The 13,633-nt window shown below is 62.4% G+C and overlaps 1 protein-coding gene across 1 annotated transcript; it reads right to left on the reverse strand.

The window, feature by feature from the left end:
* Nucleotides 1-1,224: 1,224 nt before the first annotated feature.
* LOC138811800 (intermediate conductance calcium-activated potassium channel protein 4-like) lies at nucleotides 1,225-11,923 on the reverse strand. Its single transcript, XM_069999649.1, has 9 exons — nucleotides 11,482-11,923; nucleotides 8,449-8,544; nucleotides 5,953-6,359; nucleotides 4,922-5,057; nucleotides 4,178-4,288; nucleotides 3,754-3,872; nucleotides 3,601-3,670; nucleotides 1,917-2,084; nucleotides 1,225-1,633 (listed from the first exon to the last, which is right to left on the reverse strand). The coding sequence occupies exons 1-8, from the start codon at nucleotides 11,638-11,640 to the stop codon at nucleotides 1,920-1,922; spliced, it is 1,263 nt and encodes a 420-aa protein (XP_069855750.1). The 5' UTR covers nucleotides 11,641-11,923; the 3' UTR covers nucleotides 1,225-1,633; nucleotides 1,917-1,919.
* Nucleotides 11,924-13,633: the final 1,710 nt, after the last annotated feature.

Consider the following 13,633-nt stretch of genomic DNA (forward strand, 5'->3'; position numbering starts at 1 on the left):
CAGGTGAAGGTGCACGGGCCAGCCAAACACCCTGCCACTTGAACTACTGGCCAGGTCCCCAGACCTTTTATTTTATTCTTGTTTCCAGCTGTGGGGCTTGAACTTGAGGCCCTGGGCACTGTCTCTGAGCTCTTTTTAGCACTGTACCACTTGGAGCCACAATGCCACTTCCAGTTTTCTGGTGGTTCATTAGAGATGAGTCTCATAGACTTTCCTGCCCAGGCTGGCTTCTCGAACCACAATTCTCAGATCTCAGCTTCCTGAGTAGCTAAGATTACAGGCGGGAGCCACCAGTGTCTGACTTGTGTTTGTTTTTGAGATAGGGTCTCGAGTAACTTTGTCTGAGTTGACTTCAACCCCCGATCTCCCCATCTCTACTTTCTGGGAGTTCAAGCAGGGGCTGTGGCCTCTGTGGGGGGTGTGTGGGGGGGGGGGGATGGGGTGGGCAGGGGAGTGATTCTTTCCTGGGCTACTGTCCAGAGGAAGGGCTGTGGTGGCAGAGGCTGGCCAAGGCTGGATTTAGCTCTTGGAGCTGAGGTTGGCTGAGGCCTTTGAGTCAAATCCTAAGATAGCCGGGCAGGGGCAGGTGACTCAGCCCCTCCAGGAACACAGCCCCTGTGGGAAGGCAGGCAGGGGGTTCGAGGCCCAAGGCCACTGGTCTGTGACTCACCTTGGGCAGGGCAGGGATGGGGGGGGCTTGGGTCAGGCCTTACTGCTCTTCAAACCTCAGTTTCTGTGTGTGTGTGTGGGGGGGGACTACAGGCAGGAAGCGCAGAGCCTGGCATCTGTGACCCCATTCTTTTCCTCTCCAAGGCCAGCAGATGCTTTGTGCTGCCATTTCAAAGAGGTACGGCCACTGGCTCCAGTCACACAGCAAGGCTTTGTCCCCACTGGGTCTGAATTCAAGGCCTGGAAATGGGGTTGCTGGGGACTACAATGGGGGGAAAGGGCAGAAGGTCTCTTGAGCCGGGTGCCCATGGTGGCTCACGCCTGTCATCCTAGCTACTCAGGAGGCTGAGATCTGAGGATCGTGGTTCAAAGGCAGCTAGGCGAGAAAGCCCATGCGACTCTTCCCTCTAATGAACCAAGGAAAAAGCCAGAAGCGGAGCTGAGGCTCAAGGGGGCAGAGCGCCAGAGTTGAGCAAAAGAACTCAGGGACAATGCCCAGGTCCCGAGTTCAAGCCCCAGGACTGGTATGAAAAAGAGAAGAAAGCGCACACCGGGGCCGTGTGGAACGTTTATTAACAAAGTAGAAAGCGGCTGTGGACGCGCGGCGTCCTCCGGGATGACCACCAGGGGGCGCCGGCCAGGCTCTGTCCAGTTTGCCGATCCAGGGTGACCGGGACTCCTGGGAGTCCACCCCGACCCCCCAGCGCCTCCACTTCTACCTGGAGGCAGGGTCATCAGTAGCAGCACAGTGAGGTTTGAGAAGAGGGTGTTGGGGGGCGGTCGTGGTGACCTTGTGGCTATTGCCCCCCACTTTGGCCGGTCCCCCCTCCTTTGCAGCTGGTCCCCCAAGGGTCTTTGCACCTAGGGGCACCTCATCCCTGGGGCTGGTCAGGAGGTACTGGAAGGGCGCTCTTCACCCCCAGAAACTGGAGCCCGGATCCTGGACACGTAGAGATGGGGGTCCCTGGGGAGGAGGCAGTACCAGAGTGAGCAGGGGCACTAGGAACATGGGAGGGGGGGGCTGTGCCAGGCACAGGGGGACATCAGCACCCAGCCTTGGGCTGCGTGGAGAGAGAAGCAGACCAGAGGGACACAGTGCTGAGGGCTGGAGCCTGGCAGCCCCGGTGTGGTATATCCTCCCCTCTCTCCTGGCTCAACTGACAACTGTCAGAAGAGGTGGCCTTTGTCTTTAGGGCCCAGGCCTTGGGGAAGGGAGACCCCATTTCCTCGGGCAGCCTCCTCCTCACCAGCTATAGGGCCTCCTGGCTGGGTTCTGGGGGCTGCTGGGTTCTCAGGGCAGTGGAGAGCAGCTCGGTCAGGGCGTCCAGCTTCCCGGCCAGCACGTCCATCCGCTTCTCCAGAGCCTGCTGTGAGCTGCTGAGCCCCAGCTGGAGGTCACACAGGATCATGTGCATCTGGGCAGAGACACGGGTTGGGGGGGCGTCAGGGGGGCCGTGGGGGGGCAGGAGCAGTCACCTTCCTTGGTTCCTTTTTTTTTTTTTTTTTTTTGCGGTTGTGGGGCTTGAACTCTGGGCCTGGGTGCTGTCCCTCAGCTCTTCAGCTCAAGGCTAGCGCTCTACCACTTGAGCCACAGCGCCACTTCCGGTTTTCTGGTGGTTTATTGGAGATAAGAGTCTCATAGAGTTTCCTGCCCGGGCTGACTTTGAACCTCAATCCTCAGATCTCAGCCTCCTGAGTAGCTAGGATGACAGATGTGAGCCACCCGGCTTCTGATTCCTTTCTTGAGATGGGATTTTGCTGTAATCAATCCCAAGTGCCAGGATTACAGGCATATGCTACTATACCACCATGCCACCTGATTCTCAGCCACTTGGCCGGATGTTTTTCCTATCAGTGTGGGGACCTGTGGCTGTCATCCTGGCATTGGGACCCAAGGCCGCTGTTTGAATCGTCACGCACGAATGAGAGAAAGCAAAGTCCCATTGGGGAAAGGAAAGGTTGGACCAGGCAGGCCAAGGGTGTGACATCTCCGTCACTGGCCAAGACCCAGCTCGGCCCAGACAGGCCCTGGTCACGGCCTTCACAGCTGCTGCAGAGATGGAGTTTTTGGCAACCAAGGAACCCGTCTTCTTTGTGCCAGCCTGGCTCGGTTGAACGGGATTGGTTTTGCCATGGAGGTTTGAGTTTGCTTTGTACCTTCGGTTGGGTTTTATTTGCTTCGGGCTGGGGGCGTGGCTCAGCTGGTAGAGCGCCAGCCAATGAGCGCCTGCAGTCTCGGACCAAAAGAATAAATACATAAAAGAGTCTGAAGGAATTCTAGATCCTCCCGCAGGTAAGCAATAAAGATAACTTGCTGTGGGTCACGTAAAATAATATGTATCAAAGTGAACTCCAGGAAATGGAAACGAACAAGAAAACAGGGGAGTTTGCTACTAAAGTTTGGAGTTCTTTCTACCATCTTTTTTGTTTGTTTTGGGGGCTTGTTTTGTTTGGTGCCAGTCTTGGGGCTTGAACTCGAGGTCTGGATGTTGTTCCTGAGTTTTGCCACTCAAGGCTGCTGCTCTACCACTTTGAGCCACAGCTCCACTTCTAGCTTTTTTGCTAGTTCACTGGAGATCAGAGTCTCATAGGGGCTGGGAAGGTGGCTCAGTGGTAGAGTGCTTGCCTAGCATGCAGGAAGCCCTGGGTTCGATTCCTCAGTACCACATACACGGAAAAAGCCAGGAGTGGCGCTGTGGCTCAAGTGGTAGAGTTTCCTTGAGCAAAAGAAGCTCAGGGACAGGCCCTGCGTTCAAGCTCCAGGACTGGCCTGGCCTCAAACCAGGATCCTCAGATCTCAGCCTCCCATGTGGCTGGGATTACAGGCGTGTACCATGATGCCCAGCACAATGCTTCCCTCCTCCCCCAGCTCTAAAGGCTCATGCGGCACGTTTCCTAGCGTTCCCTGCCAGCCGGCGGGCGCTCCCGTACCTTGGAGATGTCCACCATGGAGTTGACTTGCTCCCGCAGTTTGCGGTGTTTCAGCCGTACCTGGCGGAACCTGGGGATGGGGGGGCTGTGGTCATGTCCCCATGCATCCCCCACGCGTCCCCCACCCCGCGCCCGGCACCCTGGGGCCCTCACGTGTGGATGGCGGCCAGCAGCCGGCGCTGGTGCCTGTGGGCTGCACGCGAGTCCTTCCTGCGCGTGTGTTTGTAATACATCCACGCCTCCTGCAGCAGCCGGGCCGCCGACTCCCTCATCTGGGGGAGGGGGCACGGGGGTGGGAATGGGCTGGGGGAGGGGACTGCGGGGGGAGGGCAGGGGCAGGCGGAGCCCGGGGATCCTGGCTCCTGTTACTGTTATTACTACTACTATAATGATCATTAGACAAAGCTGGGATTTGAACTCAGGGCCTCCCCGGCACTACCACTTGAGCCACGCATTTCCCCAGCCTATTTTTTCAGATCGGGTCTGCCTTGGTTCAGGAGCCTCCTTCCTCCCCCTCCACTCTCCAATAGCAGGGACTACAGGCTGAGGCCCAAAGAGGAGGCTGGGCGGCGCTCACCTCTTTGGTGTAGTGAATGTCCATCATGAAGTTGTGCACATGCTTCTCGGCCTTGTTGAACTCCAACTTTCGGGCTACCACGGCTACCAGCAGGGCGGTGCAGCACACCCCCTGTGGGAACAGAGCAGGAAGGGTGGATTGGGGGGCTGGGGGGCTGGGGGGGGGAGCTACCGGCTCCCCCCAGTGGACAGAACCAGAGACTGTCAGAGAGGCAGCGCAGAAATCATTTGCTTCATGCCCGTAATCCCGGCCACTCAGGAGGCTGAGAACTGAGAATCACGGTTCAAAGTTAACACAGGCTTCAAAATCAACCCCAAAAGTGGCTGGAGGCGTGGCTCAGATGATAGCATAGTTGATCAGCAAGAGGGAGCCTCTAGGTTCAATTCCATGCAAGTCAGAAAAAAGGGGGAAAAATAGGGATGTGGGGCTGGGAAGGTGGCTCAGTGGTAGAGCGCTTGCCTCACATGCATGAGGCCCTGGGTTTGATTCCTCAGCACCACATAAGCAGAAAAAGCCAGAAGTGGCGCTGTGGCTCAAGTGGTAGAGCGCTAGCCTTGAGCTGAAGAGCTGAGGGACAGCGCCCAGGCCCAGAGTTCAAGCCACGTGACTGACAAAAAGAAGAAGAAGAAGAAAAAAGGAATGTGGAGGCTTGGAGTAGGTGGGTTCTGAGGAGGGAATAAGTGAGGTTCTGGTGAGCTCAGACCTTGCCCTGTGGATGGGGTCTCTCTGAGGAGCGGGACTCACCATGATGCCAGTGCAGAGGCAGACGATCTTGCCCCACATGGTGCCCGGCACCACATCACCGTAACCGATGGTCAGGAACGTGATGGGGATGAGCCACAGCGTGTCCGTGAGGTGGCCGGTGGCGTTCACAGCCTGCCTACGGGCAGGGAGAGGTGAGTTCTGGGACCCCATCCTGGGTGTCACCCTGTTCCTTTCTCCTCTCCCCTCCCAGCTGCCTCCTCCGTCTGAGCGTGGGTGGCCCCGGAGGGGTGCCCAGCCAGCCACGTCCCCGTGGGATTCGAACCTGGCTCTGATTCCAAAGCCTGTCTGGTTCTGTGGTTGAGTTTGGTGGGACAGACCCTGGGGCGGGGCAGAGGGAGGCTAAAGAGGGTACCACCTATGAGGGGGGAAATCTCCCTGGAGCAGACAGGAGAACTTCCAGAAAGGCTCCTAGTTAGGTTGGGGGGGGGGGCGGGGAGGGAATGAGGTAGGGACGCTCCTGCTGTAATCTAAGCTATGAGGAGGCTGAGATCTGGAGGATCACAGTTGGAGGCCAGCCTGGGCAGAGGCTCACAGAGCAGAGTCAGAAGCTCTGTCTGTCTGTCTGTCTCTGTCTCTGTCCCTCCCCCTCCCAGGAATCTAAGTCCATCCCATCTCCCCCCCTACCCCCAGCAAGCATGGATCCAAATCAGACAGTGCTGAGATTTGAACCCAGGGCCTCAGTGTGCCTGGGCTAGCTCCTCTTCCCCCCTCCCTCCCTGCCCGGGGAGGGGAGACCCCCTCCAGCCCCAATCCTCAAGTCAAGGTTGGGGAGGCCACTCCAGGAGGAGCAGATGCTTGCGATCCTGCCTCTGAGGCCCCCAGGCGGGGTGGGGCTTCCTGGGGGTGCAGAGACTAAAGGCGGGAGCTGACGGGCTGGTTCCTCCCAGGATGAGGGCGGGCGTCCAACCTGCCAGCCCCGGGGGCCGGATGAGAGAGGATGGGAAATGTGAGCCTCCACCGGGAAGCCTCCCTGCCCCGGCCTCCGCTCCCTCCCCCGGCAGCGCCCTCACCTCTCGGCCACGGACAGCACCCAGGCGGTGGTGAGCCACAGGCCGAGCGTGAGGCCGAGCAGCAGGCGGCCGGGGTGCGTGTTCATGTACAGCTTGGCCACGAACCAGTGTCGGAAGCGGACCTGGTTGAGCGCGCCGATGCTGCGGTAGGAGGCGTTGAGCAGGACGCCGCTGCGCAGCAGCAGCGCGCGGGGCACCAGGTAGAGGCGCAGCAGCATGGCCAGCGACAGCAGCGCCTCGGCCTGGCCCAGGAAGCCGGGCCGCGCGCCCAGCCCCGGCCCGCACGCCGCGCCCCGCGCCGGCACCGGGTGCAGCCCGCACACCGCCAGCTCCAGCGCCACCTGCAGCGCCTGGCGGCGGGTCAGCGCCACGCGCCAGTCCCGCAGCCCGTTGTCCGTCATGAACAGCTGCAGACGGGGGGAAAGGGTGGGGGGGTCAGGGGCGTGCCCGGCCTGCACCCCCAGATAACACGGGGCGTCCACCCAGCCTGCAAGAGGGAGAGATAGCATGCGGGGGGGGGGGGACTGAGGAAGGAGCAGGGGCACCCCCAGCCTGCCAGCCTCCTCCCCACACCCCTGCCCCACACCCCCTGCCCCACACCCCCTGCCCCACACCCCCTGCCCCACACCCCCCTGCCCCACACCCCCCTGCCCCACACCCCCTGCCCCACACCCCCTGCCCCACACCCCCCTGCCCCACACCCCCTGCCCTCCTGCCCCACACCCCCTACCCCACACCCCCTACCCCACACCCCCCTGCCCCACACCCCCCTGCCCCACACCCCCTGCCCCACACCCCCTGCCCCACACCCCCCTGCCCCACACCCCCTGCCCTCCTGCCCCACACCCCCTGCCCCACACCCCCTGCCCCACACCCCCTGCCCTCCTGCCCCACACCCCCTACCCCACACCCCCCTGCCCCACACCCCCTGCCCTCCTGCCCCACACCCCCTGCCCTCCTGCCCCACACCCCCTGCCCTCCTGCCCCACACCCCCTGCCCTCCTGCCCCACACCCCCTGCCCTCCTGCCCCACACCCCCTGCCCCACACCCCCCTGCCCCACACCCCCTGCCCTCCTGCCCCACACCCCCTGCCCTCCTGCCCCACACCCCCTGCCCTCCTGCCCCACACCCCCTGCCCCACACCCCCGGCCCCACACCCCCTGCCCCACACCCTCTGCCCTCCTGCCCCACACCCCCTGCCCCACACCCCCTGCCCCACACTCCCTGCCCTCCTGCCCCACACCCCCTGCCCCACACCCCCTGCCCTCCTGCCCCACACCCCCTGCCCCACACCCCCGGCCCCACACCCCCTGCCCCACACCCCCTGCCCTCCTGCCCCACACCCCCCTGCCCCACACCCCACACCCCCTGCCCCCCTGCCCCCCACACCCCTGCCCCACGCCCCCTACCCCCCACACCCCCTGCCCCACACCCCCTGCCCCACACCCCTGCCCCACACCCCCTGCCCCCCATCCCCCTGCCCCCCATCCCCCTGCCCCATGCCCTCGGCCCCACGCCCCCCTGCCCCACGCCCCCCTGCCCCACGCCCCCCTGCCCCACACCCCCCTGCCCCCCTGCCCCACGCCCCCTGCCCCACGCCCCCCGCCCCCCTGCCCCACACCCCCTGCCCCACACCCCCCTGCCCCACACTCCCTGCCTTTCTGCCCAGCCCAGAACGTGCCTGGCACAAACAGACGTGAACATGAATGCAGCAACTACTATGTGCCCAAGCCCAGCCGGCCCCGCTGTCCTGGGGAGGGGAACTGTGTCTGTCTGCCTGTCCATCTGTCTGTCTCTGTGTGTCACTGCGTTGGTCTGTCTGTGTCTGTCAGGCTGTATGGCTGTCGGTGTATCTACCTGTCGGAGTGTCTTGTGTGTCTGTCCATCTGTCAGTCTGTCTGTGTGTCTATCTGTCTAGGTCTCTGTGTTTCTCTCAATCTGTGTGCGTCTGTGTGTCTGCATCTCTGTCTGTGTCTGTCAGTCTGTATGGCTATCGGTGTGTCCACGTGTCTGAGTGTCCTGTGTGTCTGTCAGTCTGTGCCACTGGGTGTCTGTCAACCTGTGTGTCTGTCAGTCTGCCTGTCTGTCAGTGTGTCCATCTGTCTGAGTGTCTGTGTGCCTGTCTGTTTTTTGTTTTCTTTCTTTTTTTGGTTGGTCGTGGGGCTTGAACTTGGGTCTGGGCGCTGTCCCTCAGCTCTTCAGCTCAAGGCTAGCGCTCTACCGCTTGAGCCACAGCGCCACTTCCGGTTTTCTGGTGGTTTATTAGAGATAAAAGTTTCATGGACTTTCCTGCCGGGGCTGGCTTTGAACCGCCATCCTCAGATCTCAGCCTCCTGAGTAGCTAGGATGACAGGCATGAGCCACGGTGGCTGGCTCTGTGTGTTTGTGTGTCTGTTTGCCTGTCTGGGTATCTGGGTGTCCGGCGGGGCGGGGGGGATGTGGGGCCCCCTCCTGGTGTCACGCGGGGCGTGGGCTGTGGGTGGGGTGGCTCCTACCTGGACCTCCCTGGCGTGGAAGGCCACGATGAGGCCGAGTAGCAGCGCAGTGGACAGGCTGATGAGCCACTTAACCAGGAGCAGGTAGAAAGCCCACTGTGGAGGAGAGCACGCTCAGCCAGTCCCACCTCCCGTCTAGCCTCAAGCCACCCCCCCCACGCTGCCTGATCTCTGCATCCCCACTGGACAGCCCCAGGCCCACACCACCCACCCGCTCCTTGCAGGGGGACCTTTGAAACTCACATCCCTCCTTCCTCCCCTCCCCCACCCTCAGTTAGGTGGGTGTCGGGATGGCTAGAAAAAGTCACCTGACCTCTAAAAAGCACCCCACCCCCTTGCCTGACCATCCAGCAGTTTCTCTGCCCCCGAAATCACCCCCCGTCCCTGCCCCTATTCCAGAACTGTCTAGAAACTTCCATCAAACTCCCCAAGAACAAATGAATGACACCATCTCTATCTTGAGGACTGGATCCCCGAGATCTCAGGCCTATTTCTGAGAAGGGGGGACTTCCCGTCCCCCCCCCCCCGCCTTGTTTTCTCCTGCACCCTCTCTGGGCTGGAAGCCCAGATCTGGCCGGAAGCATGGGGCCTCCAGAAACTACCAGAAGTTTTCTTTTTCCTCTCTTTGTGTAGCACTACCTTGCAGGAAGGTAGAATTTGGGAGGGAGGGTTTTGAGGGCCCTGGGACTGCTGAGTCCCCTGAGATGGGCTGCGGGGGGGCCCCTGTTTTGGGGGAGGAAGTTGTCAGAGACAGGAGGGGCGGCGTCTGCTCCCCCCCCATGCACCTGCTTCTCCTGGGACCAAAGGCCGGCTTCCCTGCTGCGCCCCAGTCAGGGCTGTGCCCCAGAGTTGGGGAAAGGGGGGGTGGCGAGGGCAATTTCCTGCCCCGGGGGGCTGCCCCCACCCCTCCCCGAACAATGGCACCCTTGTCCCCTGCCCTCCCCCACCCCTGCACCCTTCAAGGGCTCCCCATTCCCGCTTCCCTCTCCCGCCTCAGTTCCTACCCCACCTCCATGGCCTTCTACCCATAATGCAATGCGCATCTAGGGGACACCCCCTTGCTCTTCTCCCTCCTCTCCTCTCGCCCCCTCCTCTCCTTCTCTCCCCCCTCCCTTCCCTCTCCTTGCCCCTTGCCAACTGACCTCTCTGTCTCTGTCTCTGTCTCTGTCTCTGTCTGTCTGTCTGTCTCTCACACAGGCTCTGGCAGTAGAGTCCAGGCTCTGCCTTGTGAGCTCTCTGCACAGCCCTTGGCTGGCCTGGAGTTCAGTGACTGTAATCCTGGCTTCTCAGGGCCGGGATTACAGGCGTGAACCCCGGAGCCCGGCTGGGAGGCTCTCACGTGGGCCTTTCTGTCTCTGTGTGTGTTTCTTCCACTGGTGAATTTCCTCAATGGTGCTGGTGTCTGTCCCCTCCCCCTCCCCCAGCCTCACTTCGCTCTCTTCCACTCCCCAGGGTTTCCCTTCCCCTCCCCCTCCCCCTCCTCCACCTGGAAGGGGGTTGTTCAGATAGAGAGGGGTGTGGGCATAGCTGACCGGGGAGGGGGAGGGAGGAGGGGCCTCAAGCAGGGAGGCCCTGGGTTCAATCCCCGGGACTACAAAAACTAACCACAGAAACTTTTGTTCTAGAAGAGGGAGGAGCCACCGCACTGAGAACCCCGTCTTACCACTGGGGAAACTGAGGCTCCGAGAGAATGACCATAGCTCCCCCCCTTCACAAGCCGGCAGAGGGAGGGGGCCGGAGGGGGGCGGGCATGGGAGCGGCGGGCCGCCCCGGCCACGCTTCCTGTTGGCAGCGCCACGCGGCCCCGCGGCCCCGCCCCCGTGCCAGCCCGCCCGCTGCCCTGCGCTGACCCCCGCGCCCCACGGCGGGGGCCCTTGCCCATCCCCCCTCCAGGCCTACAAGCCCCTCCCTCCCCTGTTCCCCCTCAAACCACCCAGGGGACCCCAAGTCCTTCACCCTCCTCCCTCACTGTCCTTACCAGGGGCTGGAATGTTCCAGAGGCCTGCGGGGACCTGTCCCTGCCCCACCCACCCCACTGGCCTCCAAGTCGGCCATCTCCCACCCCCCCCTCCAGCCTCTGCCATCCACCTCGGAGCCCGGGCCTCCCCCCCCCCGCCCCTGAGACCCAGACACCACAGCTGCACTCCAGGGGAAACTGAGGCTCCACGGGGAGGAAGTGAGGGGCACCAGGTCCCCCCATCTCTCACCCTCTTTGAATACAACGGTTCTCCCCCCTCGGCTCTGCCACACCCGCCACGGCGCAGCCAGCCGACGCACAGGTGCAGCACGGCCCCAAACTCCTGCTGCCGCCACTACCATGCCAGGGCCAGGCCCAGCCTCCTCCCTCAGACACAGGGGTCCAAGCACAGCACAGCCTCCTCCCTCAGACCCAGGGGTGCAGACCCCAGCCCTTCTCCCTCAGACCCAGGGATCCAGACAACAGCCTCCTCCCTCAGACACAGGGGTCCAAGCACAGCCTCTTCCCTCAGACACAGAGATTCAGACCTCAGCCTCCTCCCTCAGACACAGAGGTCCAAGCACAGCCTCTTCCCTCAGACACAGGGGTCCAGACAACGGCCTCTTCCGTCAGACCGAGGGGTCCAAGCACAGCCTCTTCCCTCAGACACAGGGGTCCAGACAACAGCCTCCTCCCTCAGACCCAGGGGTCCAGACAACAGCCTCTTCCGTCAGACCCAGGGATCCAAGCACAGCCTCCTCCCTCAGACCCCGGGGTTCAGAACTCAGCCTCCTCCCTCAGACCCAGGGGTCCAGACAACAGCCTCTTCCGTCAGACCGAGGGGTCCAAGCACAGCCTCCTCCCTCAGACCCAGGGATCCAGACAACAGCCTCCTCCCTCAGACACAGGGGTCCAAGCACAGCCTCCTCCCTCAGACCCCGGGGTTCAGAAGTCAGCCTCCTCCCTCAGACCCAGGGTTCAGACCTCAGCCTCTTCCCTCAGACTCAGGGGTCCACACCCCAGCCTCCTCCCTGAGCCCCGGGGTGCGACCCCCCCAGCCCCTGCCCCCCACTCACCAGGCAGCCCCCGAACCACAGCATCTCTGCGTGCAGCACCATGAGCGCCACTCCCAGCGCGGCCAGCGCCAGCGCCCAGCCCGCCAGCAGCTTCTCCTGCTCCAGAAGCCACTTGCGACGCCGCAGGGCCCCCAGGCCGGCCATCGGCTCCCCGCCCATGGCCCCCGAGGTCTTGGGGCTCAGCCAGCTTCCTGTCCAGGGCCCCCCACCTCTGAGCACGCAAATAGCTGCCAGTTTGGTAGCAGGCAGCCCGGCGAGCGCTCCCAGGCCGGTGCCCTCCGTGGGGAGGGGTGGCGGCCCGCGGGGAGGGCGGGGAGGGGCGGGGAGGGCAGAGGGAGGGCAGGGAAGGGAGGCTCCCCCAAACCTCCCCACCCCAGGCCAAGGAAGCGCTGGGCGTGTCCGGGGCAGAGCAGGGAAGAGCTGGCCACTCACACACGTGGTGGCAGTCGTAGGGTCCTAGCGGAGGGGACACGCGGGGGCCCACGGTGACTCACCCCCCCATGCCACACCCAGACATGCACACGTGAGACACACGTCTACAGGCTGCAGGACACACGCGCCCACCCCGACCCGGCCACACACAACCAACCGCCTCTTCCCTCACAGCGCTGACGGGGAGCCACGCCACCGCGACTCACACACGCGATCAGACACACACCAGTGACACACCACACCAGGGTCACAGCCTCCGCACCCCTCCCTCCCCACGGGGGCGACTGTGGTCCCCACACAGTGTGAGTGTCCTCATTCAAACACATCCTGAGCCGACGGCCCTCGCGGCTCACGCCTACTCAGGAGGCTGAGATCTGAGGATCAAGGTTCAAAGCCAGCCTGGGCAGGAAAGTCTGTGAGACTCTGATGAACCAGTAAAAAGCCAGAAGTGGGGCTAAGGCTCACGTGGGCAGCCTCCAGTGAAAAAGCTCAGGGACAGCGCCGGGGCCCCGAGTTCAAGCCCTGCATTTGGTGACTGTGATCCAGGAAAGAAGGGACCGCGCCCCGAGGTGACACGCAGATCTGCGCAGGTGACCACTCGTGGCCGTGACCCCTCAAGCAGCCACGCGTCCACTGTGAGACACCGCGAGAGACGCAGACAGCACCGCACATGCCAGCCACAGGACGTGACACACTCTGGGATACGCAGTCCTGGCAACACCCAGAGACACCAAACCACACACACAGACACGCCCAGTGACAGAAACACAACCCGTGTGGGGAGGGGGGCTCCGACCCGTCATCCCCACATGGGGACACGCCCTGGTGCGCCCACACCACACGTGGGTCACCCCAGAGAAAGTGCTGCCCCAGGCACTGTGGGCGCTGCCTCCCCCTCCTCCCCCTCCCCTCCCCCTCCCCTCCCCCTCCCCCTCCTCCTCCTCCTCCTCCTCCTCCTCCTCCTCCTCTGTGCCCAGCCCTGAGGCCTGTGGTTTTGTCTCCTTCTCTGTCTCCACTTCTTTCCCTCCTCTCTCTCTCTTTTTTTTCTCTCTCCCCCCACCCCTCGTCTCTGCCTCTTAGCCTCCATGTCTCTTTGATTGTCTCCATCTTCTCTGAGCTGTTACTAGGACTTGAACTCAGGGCCTGGGGCGCTGTCCTTGAGCTCTTTTTGCTCAAGGCGAGCACTCTACCGCTTTGAGCTCCACCGCCACTTCCAGTTTTCTGATGACTCATTGGAGATGAGAGTCTCATGGACTTTCCTGCCCAGGCTGGCTTTGAACTTCAGTCCCCAGATTTCAGCCTCCTGAGTAGCTAGGAGGGCAGGTGTGAGCCACCAGTGCCTGGCTTATCCCTGAGCTTTTGTGCTTAAGGCTGGCACTCTACCACTTGAGCCACAGCCCCACTTCCAGCTTTTTGCTGGTTCATTGGAATTAGAGTCTCAAGGATTTTCCTGCCCGGGCTGGCTTTGAACTGTGATCCTCAGATCTCAGCCTCCTGAGTAGCTGGGGTTACAGGCATGAAGCCTCCTGTGACTAGCTCTTACCTCTAGTCTGAAACTCTGACACTGGGGTTGGCTGGTAGGAAACCTCTCCACTGCCCACTCCCCCCAGTGCAGGGAGGGGCTGAGCTGGGTTTGGGGGTGACTCAGGGCCCCAGAACTTCCTGTGACTCAGCCTTAGCCTCAAACCCTGGAACACAGTGGAGAGAGAGAGGGGGTCTC

The sequence above is a fragment of the Dipodomys merriami genome, unplaced genomic scaffold (genome assembly GCF_024711535.1).
Source record: "Dipodomys merriami isolate MVZ:Mamm:240054 unplaced genomic scaffold, mDipMer1.0.p SCAF_106, whole genome shotgun sequence".
Taxonomy (NCBI): Eukaryota; Metazoa; Chordata; class Mammalia; order Rodentia; family Heteromyidae; genus Dipodomys; species Dipodomys merriami.